The sequence below is a fragment of the Balaenoptera acutorostrata genome, chromosome 2 (assembly GCF_949987535.1).
Source record: "Balaenoptera acutorostrata chromosome 2, mBalAcu1.1, whole genome shotgun sequence".
Classification (NCBI taxonomy): domain Eukaryota; kingdom Metazoa; phylum Chordata; class Mammalia; order Artiodactyla; family Balaenopteridae; genus Balaenoptera; species Balaenoptera acutorostrata.
In genome coordinates, this window is record NC_080065.1 from 60,695,582 (window position 1) to 60,717,818 (window position 22,237).

General features: G+C 42.2%; 1 protein-coding gene across 2 annotated transcripts; it reads left to right on the forward strand.

Annotated features, from left to right (window-relative positions):
• Positions 1 to 4,534: 4,534 nt before the first annotated feature.
• On the forward strand, positions 4,535 to 14,070 carry TMEM174 (transmembrane protein 174). Of its 2 annotated transcripts, none has more exons than XM_007175936.3 (2): positions 4,535 to 5,219; positions 13,734 to 14,070. In XM_007175936.3, exons 1-2 carry the CDS (start codon positions 4,594 to 4,596, stop codon positions 13,783 to 13,785), a joined length of 678 nt encoding a protein of 225 aa, XP_007175998.2. In that variant the 5' UTR covers positions 4,535 to 4,593; the 3' UTR covers positions 13,786 to 14,070. The 2 variants fall into 2 exon arrangements, with proteins under 2 accessions (XP_007175998.2, XP_007175997.2); XM_007175935.2 differs by lacking the exon at positions 13,734 to 14,070 and adding an exon at positions 5,410 to 7,044.
• The last annotated feature ends 8,167 nt before the right edge of the window (positions 14,071 to 22,237 follow it).

The following is a 22,237-nucleotide window of genomic DNA, read 5'->3' on the forward strand; positions in this document are numbered from 1 at the left end:
CACTATGAACATACATGCAAATATCCTCAACAAAATATTAGCAAACTCAATCCAACAATATATTAAAAGGACCATACACCATGATCAAATGAGATTTATCCCAGGGATACAAGGATGGTTCAAGGTTTGCAAATCAATCAAGGTGATACACCATACTAACAAATTGAAGACTAAAAATAATGTGATCATCTCAATAGATGCAGAAAAAGCTTTTGACAAAATTCAGCCCCGATTTATTATGAAAACTCTCCACAAAATGGGTACTGAGGGAACATACCTCAATGTAATAAAGGCCACATATGACAAGCCCACAGCTAACGTCATTCTCAACAGTGAAAAGCTGAAAGCATTTCCTCTAAGATAAGGAACAAGACAAGGATGCCCACTCTTGCCACTTTTATTCAACATAGTACTGGAAGTTCTAGCCATAACAATCAGATAAGAAAAAGAAATAAAAGGAATCCAAATTGGAAAGGAAGAAGTAAAACTGTCGCTCTTTGCAGATGACATGATACTCTACATATAAAATCCAAAAGACACCACCAGAAAACTACTAGAGCTCACTGATGAATTTGGTAAAGCTGCAGTATACAAAATAAATATACAGAAATCTGTTGCATTTCTATATTCTAAGTACAAACTATGAGAAAGAGAAATTAAGGATTTACAATTGCATTAAATAGAATAAAATACTTAGGAATAAATCCAACTAAGGAGGTAAAAGACCTATATTCAGAAAACTATGAGACACTGATGAAAGAAATGGAAGACAACACAAATAGAAAGATATTCCGTGTTCATGGATTGGAAGAATAAATATTGTTAAAATGACTATACTACCAAGGCAATCTACAGATTCAATTCAATCCCTGTCAAAATGCCAATGGCCTTTTTCCTAGAACTAGAACAAATAATTTTAAAACTTGTATGGTAGCACAAAAAAACCCTGAATAGACAAAATAATTTTGAGAAAGAAGTACAGAGCTGAAGGTATCATGCTCCCTAACTTCAGACTATACTACAAAGCTACAGTCATCAAAATAGTATGGTACTGGCACAAAAACACATAGAGCAATGGAACAGAGTAAAGAGCCCAGAAATAAATCCACACACTTATGGTCAATTAATCTGTGACAAAGGAGGCAAGAATATACAATGGGGAAAAGATATTTTCTTCAATAAGTGGTGCTGAGAAACTGGACAGTTACATGTAAAACAATGAAATCAGAACATTTTCTCACACCTTATACAAAAATAAACTCAAAATAGATTAAAGAGCAAAATGTAAGACCAGAAACCACAAAATTCCTAGAAGAAAACATAGGCAGAGCACTCTTTGACATAAATCACAGTAATAGTTTTTTTTTAAATCTGTCTCCTAAGTCAAAGGAAACAAAAATATACAAATGGTACTTAAATGCTTTTGCACAGCAAAGGAAACCATTGACAAAACAAAAAGACAACCTACTGAATGGGAGGAAATATTTGCAAATGATATGACCAATAAAGGGTTAATATCCAAAATATATAAATGGCTCATACAACTTCATATCAAAAAAACAAACAACCCAATAGAAAAATGGGCAGAAGACCTAAGTAGACATTTTTTCCAAATGACCACCTGGCCAATCGGCACATGAAAATATGCTCAACATCACTAATCATCAGAGAAATGCAAATCAAAACCACAATGAGATATCACCTCACAGCTGTCAGGATGGCTACCATCAAAAAGAACACAAATAACAAATGTTAATGAGGATGTGAAGAAAAGGGAACCCTTGTACACTGTTGGTGGGAATGTAAACTGGTGCAGCCACTGTGGAAACAGGACAGAGGTTCCTCAAAAAACTAAAAATAGAACTACCATATGACCCAGCAGTTCTTTGGGTATATATCCAAAGAAAATGAAAACACTAATTCAAAAAGACACATGCACAAAACAGAAACAGACTCACAGACATAGAAAACAAACTTATGGTTACCAAAGAAGAAGGTGCGGGGCGGAGGGAGAGGGATAAATTAGGAGTATGAGGTTAACAGATACAAACTTCTATACATAAAATAAGCAACAAGGATTTACTGTATAGCCCAAGCAACAATATTCAATACCTTGTAATAACCTATAATGGAAAATAATCTGAAAATATATACACATATATGTATATAACTAAATCACTTTGCTGTACACTTGAAACTAACACAACATTGTAAATCAACTATACTTCAATAAAAAAGATACATGCACCCCAATGTTCAGAGCAGCATTATTTGCAATAGCCAAGATATGGAAGCAACCTAAGTGTTCATGAATAGATCAATAGATAAAGAAGATGTGGTATACATATATACAATGGAATATTACCCAGCCATAAAAAAGAACGAAATTTTGCCATTTGCAGCAACATGGATGGAGTTGGAGGGTATTATGCTTAGTGAAATAAGTCAGACAGAGAAAGACAAATACTGTATGTTATCATTTATATGTGGAATCTAAAAAATAAAACGAATGAATAACAGAAACAGACTCACAGATATAGAGAACAAACCAGTGGTTACCAGCAGGGAGAGGGAAAGCGGGGAGGGACAAGACACAGGAAGGGGATTAAGAGGTACAAACTACTATGTATTAAATAAATAAGCTACATGGATATATTGTACAGCAGAGGGAATATAGCCAATATTTTATAATGACTTTAAATGGAGTATAATCTGTAAAATTTTGAATCACTTTGTTGTACACCTGAAACTAATATAACATTATAAATCAACTATGCCTCAATAAAATATAAATAAGATAAAATAAAATAAAAAGGAAGTATAACTAGAATTTCCTCACCAGTCTACTCTGAAAGCCATTCCAGTTTTGGATTCACGAGCTGTTTAGAGGAAGGTGATCTCTCTCCCCTGCTCTTTCAGTGTTTCCAGTTGTCGTAATTGCAAGTGGATGTAGCTAAAGACAAATGGGAAACATAAACTGAGTGGTTTAGAAGAACAGTTTTGAGAGCCTAGCTCTTTCTAAATGCCAGGGACTGTTTCAACTGTTAACTCAGGGGTTAAGAGCCTGAAAAGAATGTCAGGCTAGCTGACCAGAATTTTTATGATTAAAGAGAAAAATTGGCTCCCCTGGATCTCTGATCTATCCCAGTGGGCAAGGGGCAGACCACTCCTATTGCAACACCATTCCATCCTTGCTGCTGGAGGACACGCATGGGGAGATACCTGAGGGGGTCCCCTGCTTGCTTTCCCTTCTGTTTGGCAGTGAAGTTGAAGATCACAAGCCTTGTCCTGTAGCAGGGAGAGGCATTTTGGTGGGGAAAAAAAAGTCCCCTGGTTTCCCAGGAGCACTTGGGATAAACGTAGGGTTTCCAAAGATTTCTGATGATAAGAACCACCTGGGGCACTTACTCTCCCTTGGAAATGTTGGTTCTGTTGAGCTGAGTTGGGAACTCACATGTTGCCATTTAAAAAAAGTGGCCCAGGTGATTTTTATCATCAGGCAAGTTTGGGAAGCCCTGCCCTAGGGCAAGAGGGCAACTCTTCCTGGACCTTGAGCTCATGCCTGCGAAAGGGAGCTGATATAATATTTAACCCCTGAAGAGACACATCTGTTTGGAGAAGATCTGTCTAGGAAAGTTACAGGGCTACAGTTACTATTCTGTGGAGGACGAAATTGGTTGGGGCCCTTCTGAAGTTCTGTAGTTATGAATGAATGACAGATCATGTCATTGAAGGGAAAGTTTTCTTCTTGAAATCAGCTTGGGTTTGGTTGCAAAACACAGCAGACTTGAAAATCCAGCTGTTTACTTCACGATGGAAACTGGGGGCTGAGCTGCCACTACCGAGCCAGGGTCTGAAGTGCGTGTCCCTGAGACCCCAGGTCATACCTGATGCTCTGCCAATGACGTGGTGCATGGAAAGGCCTCTAGGGTGTCTTTCCTGTCCCACAGCTGGAATTGTTCCCCTAATGCTGAAAGCAAAGGCACTTGGAGCTGGCCAGGAAAGAGCAGGACCTCAGAGCTTCGTGAGAGTTGCTATGAAAGTTTAAGTGTCATCACAACTAGAGATTCCTGGGGTGGGAAGGAAAACAGACAGTCATGAAACAGGTCTCTGTCTATTTCTAGTGAGCTGACCCAGCAGGAAAATTGGGTTAGATTCCTGAGCATGTGGTGGACACATCAAGGGCCCCTGCACAACCAGAGGCCCTGGGGGGGTCCTCTGCTATTTCTACAATCTTGGTCTGGGTAGGATGCAAACAGAGCCTTGGAGCAGCGCCTAACACATCTTAAAAAGTACTGCCTGGTACATAAGATGGGCTCAGTAAAAACTTTCTGAATGAGTGAATGAATGGGAAGAGAGAGAGCTTGTCACTGAATTGCAAATCAGAGGCCTCCAATTGTTGACAATATATGAGAAAGATTCAGGCTTCATTTCTCAGACCTTTATTCTTCTAAACAAAGTTCAGGGCTCTGCATGTTCTACTCTGTTAACCACAGAAGCCCAAAGTTCTTCCATAACTAATCTGAACCTGGGATCCCTTTGCTCTGCTCTCAGGAGCTCTCACAACCTCTTTCCCCGTGAAGAAGTGTAAGGATGATGGAGCAGGGCCGCGGCCGCATGGAAGATTTCCCTCTCAACGTGTTTTCGGTCACTCCTTACACACCCAGTACTGCTGACATCCAGGTGTCGGATGACGACAAGGCGGGGGCCACCTTGCTCTTCTCAGGCATCTTCCTGGGACTGGTGGGGATCACATTCACCATCATGGGCTGGATCAAACACCAAGGAGTCTCCCACTTTGAATGGACCCAGTTCCTTGGGCCCATCCTGCTGTCAGTGGGGGTGACATTCATCCTGATTGCCGTCTGCAAGTTCAAAATGTTCTCTTGCCAATTGTGCAAAGAAAGTGAGGAGAGGCTCCCGGACTCAGAGCAGTTGGCAGGACAATCGTTTGTTTTCACTGGTATCAACCAACCCATCACCTTCCATGGGGCCACCGTGGTGCAGTATATCCCTCCTCCTTATGGCTCTCAAGAGCCCATGGGGATGAACACCACCTACCTGCAGCCAGTGGTGAACCCGTGTGGCCTCATACCATCTGGGGGGATGGTGGCCACCGTGCCAAGCCCTCCTCAGTACTACACCATCTACCCTCCAGAGAATGCTGCCTTTGTTGGTGACCAGGACTACCCTTCCTTCGTGGGCGGTGGAAACGACAGGTAGGATGAGTGCCTTGGGGACGCTCCCCTTCCAGCTGTGGCAGTCACAGTCTATGGCTGCGCTTGGTCTGTAAGGAAGGCGGTGGGAGACTGCAGATCTCCGTGTGGCCCGTTGCCAGGATGGTGGCATTGGTTCTGAGAGTGGTGCTGTGGGCTGTAACGCATCTTGTGCTTTCTGCTCCCATTTCAGGGCCAGCCCTGATGCTGAGCAGCTAGAAGAGACACAGCTGGGAGATGAGGACTCTGCCTGCTTCTCTCCTCCCCCCTATGAGGAAATATGCTCCCTCCCTCGCTAGAGACTATGCGGCTGAGGGCACAGAGTTTAAGATTTTTGCTGACAACCGAAGTGTTCTATGCTGTGACCTTCAGAAGTTAGACAACAGAGCAGCCCAGGAAGCCTGACAGATACCATTCAAGGCGGGGAAGGGGGAAGTGGGAGGTAGACTCTCTCTGACTGTTAAAAATTAGTCTAGGGTGGGGATATGCCCTTCCGGTCGAGCTAGAAATCCCCTGGATATGGTTCAGGATCAGGAATTTCACCTGTTTATTCACCACCCACCCCTTTCCCACTGGAACGCACTGGTGTCTTAATTTGAGCTCCAGTAGCCAAGGGAAAAATCACTACTGCTGTGACTTTGGGAGTTTCCACAGTAGTGAGAATGGGGGTAGGGGAAGGAAGCAGGGAATAGAAAACGGGCTCAAATGGAGATTTCCCAGTTCCTGTTCTCAGCTGGGGATCTTCATATGTATAAGAACCCGGTTGCCATCTGGTGTCCCCTGAGGACTCTGGCATCTTAAAGGCTGCAAAAATAAATGAATTAAATGGAATAAAATAATGTCTTCTGTTAGAACAGTATTAGATAGCTGGCTAATAAAATAGACAACTGTTGGGAACATACTGTATAGCACAGGGAACCCTACCTAATGCACTGTGGTAACCTAAATGGGAGGAAGTCCAAAAGGGAGGGGATATCTGTATGTGTATGGCTGATTCATTTTGTTGTGCAGTGGAGGCTAACACAACATTGTAAAGCAACCACACTCCAATAAAAATTAATAAAAAAAATAATAGGACGATGATGTCAATAAATCCTTAAGTTACCACAGAGAGACACATCACAGCGGCTCTCAGCTGCCGATGTTCTCTCTCGCAAGGCTGAAGCTTGAGGTGCCCACCCCAACATGGGATTTGTGCTGGACCCAGTGGCCAACAGAACACGAGCACCTCCCTACACGTAGATGAGATCTGTTAAATTAGACAGAATAGAGCTGCTGTGTCAACACCCGGAAAATCATGTCATGGAAACAATCTTTATGGTCAAGATAAGCTCACCTTCTTTATAAAAAAACTTTGGTGCCCTTAATCTCCCAGAATCTGGACTGTGTAATTAACAACCAGAACAGATTCACAGGCTTTAGAAGGGACAGATAAAACCATCAGAGTTTAAAAGGAAGTATTTTCCATAGGCTACAAAGGTAGGCCACTCAAGGTAAGGGTGGGTGGCTCATCCCAAAGGAAGACCAGGATTTAGCAATCCTTTAGAGTTTTGGTACTGTGTTTGTATATGGAGTGATTTTTACTAATCTTTATCAGAAGTATCTAGTTTTCCAAGGATATGATTAACATAAGCTTGGTATATTATTATTGTGATTTGTATTATATCTTAGGGATGAAATCTCCTTTTTTTTAATTTAATTTTTATTTTATATTGGAGTGTAGTTGACTTACAATACTGTAACACACTCTCCTTTAATGGTCATTGCTACTTTTTTTTTTGTATCTATATTGTACTTTATTTTTTTAACATCTTTATTGGAGTAAAATTGCTTTACAATGGTGTGTTAGTTTCTGCTGTATAACAAAGGGAATCAGCTATACATATACATACATCCCCATATCTCCACCCTCTTGCGTCTCCCTCCCACCCTCCCTATCCCACCCCTCCAGGTGGTCACAAAGCACCGAGCTGATCTCCCTGTGCTATGCGGCTGCTTCTCACTAGTTATCTATTTTACATTTGGTAGTGTATAAATGTCCATGCCACTCTCTCACTAGGGACGAAATCTCTTTGTATGAGAATTCATTTTCATGTTCAGTGATAGCAGGTGATGGAAAAATATGATTCAGTTAACAGAAAATAGCTTTTTGCTCAGCATATTCATGAAATACTGGACTCCTGGCTAAGGGCCATCAGTTCAGGGAGGACGTTAGGTGACAGGGACATAGTTGAGCACCACCAGTGGCATGCCCACCGACAATGCCTACACACCTGCCTCCCTCATCCCTCTCCCTCCTCATCCTCGCCCACCGCATAACTTTATATTCCTGGATTTGGGTTCCAATGAGCATCAAGGGTAGTTCAAAAGGGAAAGAGATGTTAAGAAAGGACATCCAGGTGTGGAAGGTGGGCCGGTGGGACAGCCACTTTGTCTCAGTGATGCCTGGAGTCCGATGTGCAGGGAAGTGGCCTTGGGGGCTTTTTAGCTCTAGGCTGCCATCATTCAGCACCAGCTGTCCCTGTTCCAAGGCAAAGTGCTAACACAGAGGTAATTTATGCTTCTGGAGACAGTGCACCAGAGCTGACAGCTCAAGGTGGGAGGTGGGGCTCAGAAAATAGGAATTCAGCACTTATTTATTGAGCACATCCTCTGTGTCAGGACCCGGGCCATCAAGTGGGGATATAACATTGAAAGAACGAACCCATAGAAAAGCAGCTACGGCTAGTCTAGAGAGAGAGACAGCTACTGATCACTTATTCCCTGACACCCAAGAGGGGTCCTGGAGCCATAAGAGGGATTTGGACTAGTCGGGAGGGTCACCAGAGCTGACTTGGGAAAGTGAAGTCAGGACCACTGCCCTGTATAACCCCGGGAGCACCGTTACATGGACAGCCATGACATCGGACTCCCTGGACCTCTGAGGCCGGAGCTAAAGGAACAGTAGCTGATACTAGACAAAGAGGAGGAGGAGGAGTGGCTGTGTAAACCTTTCGCTTTTGCTGCCACTACAGCCCTCAAACAGAGCTGCCTTCCAGCTCCTGGGAAATTACATCCACCAGCTCTCTGGCTTCGAAGCAACCCCACCATGCTCTCTTTCTGTTTTCCTTTTGGGGTTGCAGGGGCCAACATAATGGGAAGCCCACCAGCTGGCCCCTGGACTCTGACGCCAGGTCTTCGCTGGTCTCTTTGACCAGCGGGGACACACTTCTGGCAGAGTTTCAGGTTTGTTGTCTGGATATTTGCCTTTGCTCGTTCTCTCTCTCAGTATCTTATCAGGGCTGAATGGAGGGCTGTGATCTGGGGAGAGGGAATTGGGGTCTGTCTGGTCCCAGCTGTGCCATCCACCCTGAGATTCCTGGTGTGGAACGTGGCCCTGGCTTTAGGCACATGCTCAAAGGTCCAGTGTCCAGGCCAGAACCCATGGGCCACTGTCGGCCTTGTTAAACATCTTAGTATGTGTCTGCAGAGCAATTGGGAAGTCATTGAAGAGTTTTAATGAAGAGGGAGCTGTGATCTGATTCTGAACACTTCCTGGTTAGGGCAAGACCCAGAGGCACACAGGGTGTGATACTGACCTTGCTGGTAAAGTCCAGATGTCAGTGACCGGAGCACCAGGAGACATCCCTCGCCTCTACCCTCAGTCTTCACTGGGGTGCCATGGCTGGGCGTGCTCTGGCAATCTACACATCATTCAGAACAAAGCCAAAAGGTCTTGTTAATCAAAGGGGACGGGTGTCTTAAGAACTAAATGTTAACATCTCTCGGGAGCCAGTTTGGGTTGGGCCTCTGGTCTGGAGGCACTGATGACAGCTGGCAACCTTGATAGGACAGGAACGGACCCTCCAAGCCTGGGTAATGAGGCCCAGGCACCAAAGGGAAGAAACTTTCACAAAGCTCTTAGACTTCTTTCTCCTCTCGGGCTGATCTCGCGTGCAGTGTGGGTCTCGCCACGCCCTCTGCAGGGCCCTGGGAGGTAGGTATCCTGCAGGGATGGCAATCGTTTTCCCTTTCGCTCCACTGAACCAGGCACGGGTCTAAGTTTCAAATGCAGCAAGTGGCTCTGCTCCAAAACAGCCCTTTAAGTGCTCCCCCCCCCCACTTTTTTGGGGGGTGGGGTGTACAGTATAAAAATAAACCGCTTGTTTGTGATGAGCTGGCCTTGGGTGGCTGTTTTCAGCTTCAGCCCTCTGGGGTTCGGCGTTGGCCTTGTTTACTATCCGGTCAGTGGAGTGGGGCAGAGCTGAAGGTCCACACCCCCAGGGGGCTGGGGTTTCTCCCCCAAACAGAAGTGCCTCACAGTGGTCGTGGGATAGACACCTTCTTACCAACCGAGAGAAGGGGGCGGCCAGCCTAGTTCTCAGTAGGGTCCCCGCCTGTCACAAGCAGGCACTGTCTGCAGACGCCGCTCACACCCCTGGACGGTCACCAAGGGCCTCGCGCAAAGCCCTCTACAGAGGCTCGGTTCCTGATGAATAACAAATGCGAAATGAATAAACGAAGAACTTTTCAAATAGATAACAACCACTCTAGTTCAACTTAGCTCTTTTTTTTTGCTCATTATGTAAAATTTCAAACAAGTACAAGATTAGAGAGGATAGTATATGAAACCCTATGTAACCATTACCCACCCTCAACTCACGGCCAATCTTACTTCGTTTATCCTCCCACCCACAATCCCCCAACTGGATTTTTAAAAAGCAAATCCAAACCATCAAATGATTTCATCCTAAAACATTTCATTGTGTATCTTTAAAAGATAAAAACTCCAAAAAAATACAACACCATTATTACACCCAAAAAATTTATAATAATTCCTTAATGTCTTCAAATATTTAGTCATCATTCAACGTCTTCAGTTTTCTCTATTCTGTTTAATTTTTACCTCTTTGTTTTGTTTGAAATCAGGATCCAAATGAGATTGGCTTTTGGCTAAATGGATCCTTAATTTCTGTCTATATTATACTATATTTTGGAGGCAGAGAGTTGGCAAACTATTCATGGTAGCAGAATCATATTTATTAAATTTCACTTTCCAAACAAAAATGTTTTTCAAGGTTTTTTGCTTTACATTTCCCTGGCAGTTCCCTGAAACTCTAGGACTCTCCTGGAATTAGAAACTTATTTTTTTCTACTTTTAGCATATTATTAGAGATTTTTCTAAGCACAGTCCTAGAAAAAAATTTACATGAAAAAAATCTTTGAGTGTTTGAGAGATATGTGTTGCATAATAGTTTCAAGAGTTTCAATAATATCAGAAAACTGATAACCATCAGTATTTCTGGCTTGGTTGGTGAAACTTCTTCGGAAAAAAAAAAAGTTTTTTACTCCAGAGACCATAAAAAATCCTTTGAACATTTCAAAAGTGGGAACCAGCGTCTTCCCTCTAAGAAATAAAACCTCTTGCTCTACATTAAAATACCACCTGGTACTATTAAACTCTCTAAGGTTATTGACTGTGGGCCTCTTACCAATGAGTTCTCAATTTTCAAATTAAAAACGAATATATTTTCTGGTCATGCCTACAACTCTTCCTTTGAAGGTGTGTGTGTGTGTGTGTGTGTGTGTGTGTGTGTGTGTGCGTGCGTGTTCACCTACACCTTCTTATTATTGAATGTGATTTATGGATTTCTTTCCCACTCACTACTTGTAAATCATCAAGAGTTTTATGTCCCAAGCAGTCAGCAGTTGGTTATAAAATCAACAGAGAGCTGTACTAAATAAACCCTTACTGGATTGCTCCTAAGAACTGATGACAAATCAGAAAGTGAAGACAATTCCATGGGAATGATTCTCACCTGCCTCTGGGATACCACAAAGGTCTCAGATATGGGGATTTTATTTGTCTTGCGCTTTTAGGAAGATTAATAACCAGATGAACTGGGAAGGAAGTCAGTTTTCTAGGTTCCAGAAGTTTTCTTATAACAAAGAATTTTTCCCCCAGCACAAAACCTACACATGTGTAAATCATAGACACAAATATGTGTGCTGGAGTCTGTGCTTACACACAAGGGGCTGGAAATGAAGCTATGTGATTTTCCTGTTTTAACCTTCCATTAGTATAAAAGAACACATTTTTTTTAAAAAAGGGGTATGTGTGTGCGTACTCTTTTTTAAATATATAGAATATCTCTTGAAGAAGACATAAAAACTGGTAATAATCATATCTGGGGCAGAGGATGGGAGACATTTTTCACTTTAATTCATGCTAATTAATAAATTTTTTTACCATGTTCATAATATTGCCTGTTCATAAAATTATTTTTAGAATACAAGAAGAAAAGGAAATGATCTCTCTCCATGTGCTTTAAATGTTAACCTCATCATCTTGAGTCCAAGGGTAAATGATTTTCATTGCCACTGCTGCTTATACATGTAACAGGTAAACACACACGAGACACATAGAAACAAACGTGGTATGTATACATACATCTATGTGGACACAATGCAATGGAATATGAGTAACACTTCTATATAGACACACACACACAAAGTCTCTGGGGGAGAGAACACAGCTTTCACTGTGTATGTGGAAGAATTTTCGCACATATATGTTGTTGCTAAAGTCCTCTGCCCATGGGGTAAAACACTGACCAACATCAGTGTAATAGCAGCACACAGAGTCATGAATCTGATTCCACAGGGTTCTTCCTTTGATGATTTGTCTCAACCCAGGTTCCTCCTTCACACTTGAAAAACTGTTCACAGCAGACAGCCATTCACTTAACCAAAGAGCCACCACCATTGTACCTTCAGAGGTGAAACAGAGCAACCTAAGTAAACTGATTCCTCATCAGAAGGAGCTCCAGGGATTAACTTTGCACACTTCCCCTCCCTCCCCACCCCAAGTGGGTGTGAGAGGGAATCGTGGCTACAGCAGCACCCCCTGCCCCTTTCTCTCCTGGAATTGGTCAGGGGCTCCTCCCCCGGGGCCTGTGGGGCTGGTCTGATCCCACCTCATCCAGGAAGGACGCCCTGATCCCTCAACAGCCTGAACAGGAGCAACACAAACATGCTTGGAATTTTTCAGAAGGCAAATAGATCTCTTTGTGTGCTGTCTACAAAGCTCAAAGAGGACAGGTTTAGGCTAGAGTGTGTCTGTGCCTCATTAGAGCCCCTTGGAGGCCATGGCGGGGGGGCTCATCCTTGGGGGTCACCTTTCTGGTCCCTGTGCTCAAGTGACATCCCAACCGACTTCCCAGCCTACCCTGTGGTCCTTGAAGGCCTGTGGCAGGAGGCACCATAGTTATTCACTCGTGCATTTGGCAGACGTTCTCAAAACTGAACAAAGTGAGCCTGTCACTTCAAGGGAAATAACTGACAGTATTTGTTGCCAATGATAACATTCAACCTTTCAAGTGAAAATTAGAATTTTTGAAAACTTCTATTTCTCATCGTGAGCTTGACAACTTCTCCAAAAGTGGACTTTTCTTTTGAGATTGGTATTGATATTTTAAAATGTAATTTCTAAAAATTTATATAATGAAATGTGTCAGCATTTGAAAGGTCAGTACAACTCAGTGAACGAATATTTTCCACATGACCACTACGTGATATTACAAAATCATGTGTGGGAAAAATGAACTCAGTGTACAAGATAGACCAATGGATTTTAATGTAACAGAGTACAAAATGTTCATTGATACAATTTCAGATTCCACATTGCAACTAGCCTTTCAGAAATTACCACCTGGGTTTTAGTCTGGTATCCAAGAATATCCACAATTACCTGAAAAGCTTTTAAAATACTTCTGTATTTTCCAACTACACATCTGTGTGAGACCAGATTCTCTTCATAGAGTTCAACCAAAACAACATATGGCAACAGATTCAAAGCAGAAGCAGATATGAGATATGAGTCTGGCTGCCTTCTGTTAAGTAAGATAATAAACAAATTTGCAAAAATGGAAAACAATATCACTTCTCATTTTTTTTTTTTTTTTTGCTTTGGAAAAATATGCTATTTAATACAGAAAGGGTTTATAATTGCAATTTTCATGTTTTAATATTTTTGAAGGCCCTGGAGCTGTTTTAATTTTTTTCTAGTTTTATTGAGGTATAACTGACAAAAAATTGTAAGATATTTAAAGTGTACAATGTGATGATTTGATATGTGCATTATAATTTTTAAATGAATAAACAAATATTTTATCCTCTTTTGGCTTTAATTTCTAATATAGTAAATGGTAAATACTAATACATAGTCCATAAACAAAAGTTCTTTGGGTTCCTCAGTAAATTTTACAGGTATAAAAGGTTTTCAAGATCAAAAATGTTGAGAACTGCTGGTGTATGTTACTGGGGGGAGAGGGAGAGGTGGCAACATGCCCAGCAAAAGACTATACTTCCCAGCCTCCTTTGCAGCTAAGTTTGGCCATATGACTAAGTTCTGGCTAACTGGATGTAAGGAGACGTTTTTGGAAGGGGTTTCCTCAAAGACTGCTTAGAAAACAGATAGCTGGGGGAATTCCTTTTCTGACTTTCTCTTTTTCCTCATTCTGTTTTTCTTCCTTGAAGACTACGACTTATATGTGATCACAGAAGCTTCAGCAGCTACCTTGAACCATGAGGTGACCTTGAGGATGGAGGCTACTTGTTACAAAGATGGAACAGAAAGATAGAAGAAGGCTGGGTCCCCAATGACTATGATGCTGCCTGACTATCTACGTCAGAGTTCTTTTAAGAGAACTTTTTGAGAGAGAGAAATAAACTTTGAAATCTTGTTTAAGTCACTATTATTTTGGTTTGTCTGTTCCACATAGTGGAACCTAATTCTGCTCCTTTTAAGTGTGGCAATGTGCCAAGACCAGCTACAAAGGACCCATTTTATGCAGATTATATAATTATTTCATAGGCATTTCTAAGATTGGGTTTTATTCCCATGTCAACCACTGTCTTAAGTTGTGATGTTGAAAAAGCATTATTCAGGGTTAGTATTATAGGCACTCAGAAATTCATTCACATTGTAAAGCAATGATACTCCAATAAAGATGTTAAAAAAAAAAAAGAAGTTCATTCAACTCTTTGATCAACAAACATTTAGGAAGACCATCTTATTGGCAGGCAGTGAAGCAGGCACTGGGTACATGTGCGCTCAGAGCCCTTGTGGTCCATGGAGGAAGCCGCCTCACTCCAGGACCTAGCACTGCCCTCACAGCTCTGCTGCAGGCCCTACACTAGGATAACAGACTATTCTGGGTATGGAGAGAAAAGCAGACAGCTTGTCACTTAATTGGTATTTCCAGGGCGTGACTTAAAGTTCTCTTGAATAAATTTCATTGTCACTACACTCACTGAACCAGAATGGCCCAAATAAACAAAAAGACTTCCCTCTCCTTAATTTTGATGGGTTAACACATCTCATGTCCCCGATTAGCCACGTCAGTTGTTGAGGGCTCTCTCACGCTACATTGTCAATATTGTAAGTAACTGCCTGGATTTGAAAGTCTAGTTGTAGGAGGCCATCAAACCTTGTCCATGGAACGACCTGTAACTTAAATCCTCTAAGCAAAGGAAACTTTCTATGGACCCTCAACAGTCCCTTCTCTCCTGTTATACAGACTCTATTACCATTTATGTGGGGTATCACAGGTTGGGGCTGGATAAAGGAGAGACACACAGAAGCCTTACTCACAAAGTCCAGTAGATTCCAGAAGGGGAGTATCTTTGGGGTAAGCAAATCTCTCCCAAGCTCCTTGGGTGTGGAATGGATTCAGGCCGGACCTGACCATTGCACAGCCTGCTAAGGATTAAACATAATAATATTGTTGATTAAAAACTGCACATTCTACAGAGCTGTAGTTATTGACTCATGTTCCACTGACAGGGACGGCAGTTTTAAGTAAACGCATAGGCTGAGTTAGAATACTGCCTCTGCCGCTTATTAGCTGGGTGACTTTAGGCATGTGGCTTAACCTTGCTGAGCACAAGAAATAGTTATGTCCATGTCCTCAAGTCATGCTGCTCACTCATGCAGATGGACTAACATGGGCAAAAATGTGCTGACATACTATAAGAAATGACTTTTCTATTAATTTTACCCTATCCTCATCTATCATTTAGGATTAGATTTGTTTTTGTATAAGTAAAAACCCCAAATAACCTTAACTTAAACAAGAAAAGTTTATTTCCCTCTCACATATAAAAAATCCGGAGGTAGATAGTATCAGTACAAGGTTGATCCCTCCGCCATCAGTGGCCTCTTTTTCCACCATCCTCATTCAGCACCTGGCTTTCCTCCTCAAAGTCATCTCATGGTCCATGATGGCTACTGAAGCTCCAGCATTATGTCTACATTCTAGAAGGTAGGAGAAAAAGAAAAGAAAAAAAGGACACACCTCACATCTGATTTGATTCCTTTCAAGAAATCCTTTCTGGAAGTTCCATGTCATACTTCCACTTCTACCTGTTTGACCAGAATTTGATCCTGTGGCCATACCAAGCTGCAAAGACATCTGGGAAATGTAAATTTTTAAAAATTACTGTTGTTAAATTACAAAGGGAAAAAAGTAGGAAAAAAAAAAAGGACACCATTGGAAGAAAGGATGAAATTGGAGTACGTACTGTAGACTATATAAAAAAGAGTAGAATAGATATTGGGTAAGCCACTAGCAGCCTCTTTCATACTTGGTTCTCTCTCTCTCTCTCTCTCTCTCTCATTCACTTTAGTCGAGTCAAATATCTGCTCAAGAATTAGGAACTTTTCAGAAAATGTTTGTTTTAAATCCCTCTGCTGAACCAAAAATATTAACTCTGAAATGCCAAGTATAAATACACATGCCAGACGCAAGGTTTCGGCCAACGAAGTTCCACTTGTAATTTTAGAAGGACAGATGCACTCGTGGTGGGGGAGCATCAGTGAGTTACAGAGTATCTAGGCTGTAAAACAGGCGAGCTTTTGACCGAACTGTGAATCCACGGAGATGCTTGCATCACATATTTGTCTCATTTCTCTGAATTTTTGTGGGATTTTTGGTCTGCCTCTTCCTCCCATTTGAAGGATGTTAGTTGTTATAGGAAACGGTGACATTAAATTCAGATGGCAGGATCTGATGATATTGACCTACGCAAAACAAAGTGATTTCATTCCAGAAGCTGTGATTTAGTAAGTTCAAACTGCTCAGAGTTTAACTTGCTCCCTGAGTTTGGAGAGGAGGTTGGGGTAGGGGGAGTGTGGGAAGCCAGACGCCTTTGGGAGCTGCCATAACTTCTTTGGGGCATTAGAGCTATATTTATTGCAATTAAGTTGCTAATTCAGTAAAAACTGCACAGTTCCCTCGCGGCCTGGGAGAGGGAAATGCAGCTGCTAACAGTGGCTGATTTATAATCACGGAATGACCTAGGTACCAGGGGAAATAAGCCAGATTCTTCCGAGGGCCTAAATCACTCTCTCAGCCAGGCGATCAAAACAGCATGCTCACCCTGGGCAGAGCACCGGAGTTGGGTAGCCTCCAAAACCAGGCTTGAAAAATTCCCAGTGTTCAGTGGGGTTAGACCACTGCCTCTCCTTCATCCCTCAGAAGGATGCAGGAAGTGTAAGAGAGCCTTCAAAGACTCAGAGATCAGTACCTACGCGCGCCTTAACCTCAATCCCAGCCCTAGGGAAAACGTGACTCAAAAAAGTGTGTATTTAGTCTGTGATCTCTCCCACTAGCGAGTTCAGGTCATTGAAGATCACATATGGGGGTGAGCAGGGCCAAGCTGAAGGGCTAGCAGGTTGTATACCCCACATCCCCAGGGGATGCCATTCTCAGCATAGTCTAATTCAGTGGTTCTCAAACATGGTTGCATATTAGAATTACTTGAGAAGCTTAAAAAATCCCAGTGCCCAGACTGTACTTCAAACCAATTAAATCAGACTCTCCGGAGGAGTGACCAAGACATCAATAATTTTTAAAGTCCCCCAAGTGATTCCAGTGTGCAGCCGGGTTTAAGAATCAATGGTCTACCCTCAGAATGGGAGAAAATATTTGCAAATGAAGCAACTGACAAAGGATTAATCTCCAAAATTGACAAGCAGCTCATGCAGCTCAATATCCAAAAAACAAACAATCCAATCCAATCCAAAACTGGGCAGAAGACCTAAATAGACATTTCTCCAAAGAACATATACAGATTGCCAACAAACACATGAAAGGATGCTCAACATCACTAATCATTAGAGAAATGCAAATCAAAACTACAATGAGGTATCACCTCACACCAGTCAGAATGGCCATCATCAAAAAAATCTACAAGCAATAAATGCTGGTGAGGGTGTGGAGAAAAGGGAACCCCCCTGCACTGTTGGTGGGAATGTAAATTGATACAGCCACTATGGAGAACAGTATGGAGGTTCCTTACAAAACTAAAAATAGAACTACCATATGACCCAGCAATCCCACTACTGGGCATATACCCTGAGAAAACCATAATTCAAGAAGAGTCATGTACCACAATGTTCATTGCAGCTCTATTTACAATAGCCAGGACATGGAAGCAACCTAAGTGTCCATCGACAGGTGAATGGATAAAGAAGGTGTGGCACATATATACAATGGAATATTACTCAGCCATAAAAAGAAATGAAATTGAGTTATTTGTAGTGAGATGGATGGACCTAGAATCTGTCATACAGAGTGAAGTCAGAAAGAGAAAAACAAATACCGTGTGCTAACACATATATATGGAATCTAAAAAAAAAAAAAAAAGATCATGAAGAACCTAGGGGCAAGACAGGAATAAAGATGCAGACATACTAGAGAATGGACTTGAGGACACGGGGAGGGGAAGGGTAAGCTGGGACAAAGTGAGAGAGTGGTAGTGTATATATGGACATATATACACTACCAAATGTAAAATAGATAGTTAGTGGGAAGCAGCCACATAGCACAGAGAGATCAGCTCAGTGCTTTGTGACCACCTAGAGGGGTGGGATAGGGAGGGTGGGAGGGAGACGCAAGAGGGAGGAGATATGGGGATATATGTATAGCTGATTCACTTTGTTATACAGCAGAAACTAACACACCATTGTAAAGCAATTATACTCCAATAAAAATGTTATTAAAAAAAAAAAAGAATCAATGGTCTGACTCATGTAGACTTTGATGTGAATGGCCCCTGCTGCAGCTGTGCTGGGGACAAACTGCACAGACATATGTCACAGCCCTGGGTGGGGGTGGAGAAGAAGAGGGGTGGCAGAGGACAGTAGGGAGATGAGTATGCCTTCTGGAAAGAAAGAACTCAAAAGGGAATCTAGAAATTGGGCCTCAAACCAGCAACCTGTGACGAGGGTGAAAAATTAAGGCACTGTATGATTTGGGGTCCCTGAATGGCTTATATGACTGCAAATTTCACTTTTAATTTGTCCCAGTTCCTGAGCTGCATTTCTTGGATATTTTCTAAGACATGTATTTTATGTCATTAAAACAGCAACCCACACTCAAGTGTCACTTCAGAGTTTGCAAAGCACTGTTTCCATACCCACCATCCTTATCGGGCTGCACACCTTGTAAAGACCCTGCCCTAGTTTGTGGGGTCTGAGCCCCTTTCTCTGTCAGATCCAGATGCCATTAGAACCGGATGGTCAGTTTTCCATTTACGGTTTCTGCTGGGAACTTTTTTTTTTTTTTTTTTGTCTTCTCAGTTTTCAATTCCTATGGGCAGACTTAGAGGATAGAGCTTAAGGGAGAAATCACCATTTATGATGTATCTTCATCCTCACCAAACTCCACCCTCAAGCTGGACTCCAGGTCAAAGGGCCCTGCCAGCCCCCCACCAAAGGCTCAGTGTTTGGAATGAGGGAATCACTCAGTGATACTTGTGCAACACGTGCACAGGTGAATGGTGCAGCGGCAAACCCCGCTGGGAGGCCACAGGTCAGAATGAAGGCTCTGGGTGCTGAGAGGGAAATGACGGCCCTGGAGAAGAATGGAACATGTGTATTTATTTACTTATTTTATTGAAGTATAGTTGATTCATAGTGTTGTGTTAGGTGTTAGTTTCTGGTGTACAGCAAAGTGGTTCATTTTTTTTCAGTTTTATGTATATATATTCTTTTTCAGATTCTTTTCCATTATAGGCTATTACAAGATATTGAATATAGTTCCCTGTGCTACACAGTAGGACCTTGTTTTCTTATCTATTTTATATAAAGTAGTGTGTATCTGTTAATCTCAAGCTCCTAATTTATTCCTCCCCCACTGCCAACTTTCCCCCTTGGTAACCATACATTTGTTTTCTATGTCTGTGAGTCTGTTTCTGTTTTGTAAATAAGTTCATTTGTATCATATTTTTAAAATCCACATATAAGTGATATCATATGATATTTGTCTTTCTCTGTCTGACTTACTTCACTTAGTATGATAATCTCTAGGTCCATCCATGTTGCTGCAAAAGGCAGTATTTCATTCTTCTTTATGGCTAATATTCCATTATATGTATGTACCACATCTTATTTATCATTCTCCTGTTGATGGACACAGGTTGCTTCCATGTCTTGGCTACTGTAAATAGTGCTGCAATGAACATTGGGGGGCATGTATCTTTTCAAATCAGAGTTTTGTCTTTTCCGGATATATGCCCAGGAGTGGAGTTGCTGAATCATATGGTAGCTCTATTTTTAGTTTTTTAAGGAACCTCCAAACTATCCTCCATAATGGCTACACCAATTTACATTCCCACCAACAGTGCAGGACAGTTCCCCTTTCTCCACACTCTCTCCAGCATTTTTTATAGACTTTTTGATGATGGCCATTCTGACTGGTGTGAGGTGATACCTCATTGTAGTTTTGATTTGCATCTCTAATAATTAGCAGTGTTGAGCATCTTTTCATGTGCCTGTTGGCCATCTGTATGTCTTCTTTGGAGAAATGTCTTTTTAGGTCTTCGGCCCAATTTTGATTAGGTTGTTTGGAACATGTGTGGTTAAACAGTTGCAAATCTGGCTGAGGGTTCTTCTGGCCTCAGTCTCCCCTCACCTTTTCAAAGGCAATAGTCAAAGGCGCCTCCAACACTGTCCGGAACACAGTCCTGGTCCTCTGGTGGCTCTCACGCTCACCTGCAGTCGCCAGGCCACTGGTCTGCACACAGCAGAGCACAGCGGTCAAGGGCCGACTTCTGTAGCCAAAGGCTTGGCCCCTTACAGGCTGAGTGACTCTGAGTACGCCCCCGAAACTATCCCACCTCTGTCCCCTTTATCTGTTCAGGGGGTAGTCTGGGCCTCTTAATGTTGTCCTGAGGCTCAGCATGGGCCTGGAGCCCTGGTAGGAACCCTGTGAATGGTGCAGTGGTGTCCGGGCACAGCTCCGGAGCTACGATTTCACTGCCTTCACCAGGTGAAAACCGGCAGATGGAGACTGGTGACCCTCTAGGTCTCCCTGGGCCCTGATTTGATGGGTGCTCTGTCCTGACCATGGTGTGAGTTTCATGGGTCTAGTGAAAGCAAACACTTCTGGCAGATTACATTCAACCTCTAAGGTTGTGGCTCAGTCTTTTTCTTTAAGGACATAGAGTGGTGTTTAGTAAAGCTGGTTCTGGAGTCAGACAGGTTCATCTCTCTCCATTATTCTCTTATGACCTTTGGCAAGTTCTTGGCCCTGCTAAGTCTCAATTTCCACATCTTTGGGAATGGAAGCAACATTACTATCCAGGTCATAAGGTTTATTGGGAGAATCAAAGGATATAATGCCTGGAACATAACTAGCACCTGATAAAAAAGAGCTGATGTTGCTGGGCAATCTTGTTTACATACCCCTCCTCCCCGTGGGCCAGGTCTGGAGGGTCTCTCTGGGCCCCATGGCTTCCCATGGCAGTTCCTGCCAGCTTCAGTTCTGCTCAACTCCAAGCTTCCCCAGGGAGCCCCATTTTCCAGGAGTTTCCATTCCAAAGTGTCCCCACCCGATAGAAATTCCTGATCTCCAAAAAGAGCTCTTGCTTCCTAGGGAAATAACCACTCAAGAAAATATTCTAACATTTGATCACATTGTCAATGAGCCCCATTAGGTCCCCTCTCTCTTCTTCCCCACTGCTTCTGTGGGCAGACCACGTCCTGTTTCAGCAGGGCTGCTGTATTCTAAGACATTGTGCTATTCAAAATGGACACTTTCTCAGACCTAGAGATGATCATACTAAGTGAAGTAAGTCAGACAGAGAAAGACAAATACCATATGATATCACTTACATGTGGAATCTAAAAAATAATACAAATGAACTTATTTACAAAACAGAAACAGACACACAGACATAGAAAACAAACTTAGGGTTACCAAAGGGGAAAGGGTGGAGGAATGAATTAGGAGTTTGGGACTAGCAGATACAAACTAATATAAAAAATAGATAAACAACAAGGTCCTACCATATAGCACAGGGAATTATATTCAATATCTTGTAATAACCTATAATGGAAAAGAACATGAAAAAGTATATGTATATATGTATAACTGAACCACTTTGCTGTACACCAGAAACTAACACAACACTGTAAATTAACTATACTTCAATTAAAACATAATAAAAAATAAAATAAAATGACGCTTTCTCCCAAGTAAGCCACCACCCCCCCCTCAAGCCTGGCAGACTGCTCTGCCCAAAACACAGGGCTTGGGAGGGGTGACCTGCACAAACGGACAACTCCTAGACCTAATAATAACTCTCTTCCCCTGTGTTGAACTATTTTGTGTTTATTCATGGCCCCAAGCCCCACCTACACCAATTTGACATCACTGTTTCCAGAGCAAATAATAATTTTCAAATGGAATAAAGCAGGAGCTGAAAGCCCCACAAAATGCAGCTGAATGAGACAAACGTGTTCCTTAAACAATGGATACAATGGAGCGGTGTGGCCACAAGCCTGTGTATTTATGTTCCAGATGACTTCCGTATCTCCACCCCCGGTCACCCCACTAATAAGGAATGAGGAAGACTGGCTGCTACAAAACCAATACACCACAACTTCACAAATCCCATGGGAGCATATATTTATTTTTTGTTGTTGTTTTTTAAAATAAATTTATTTATTTATATTTTATTTTTGGCTGCGTTGG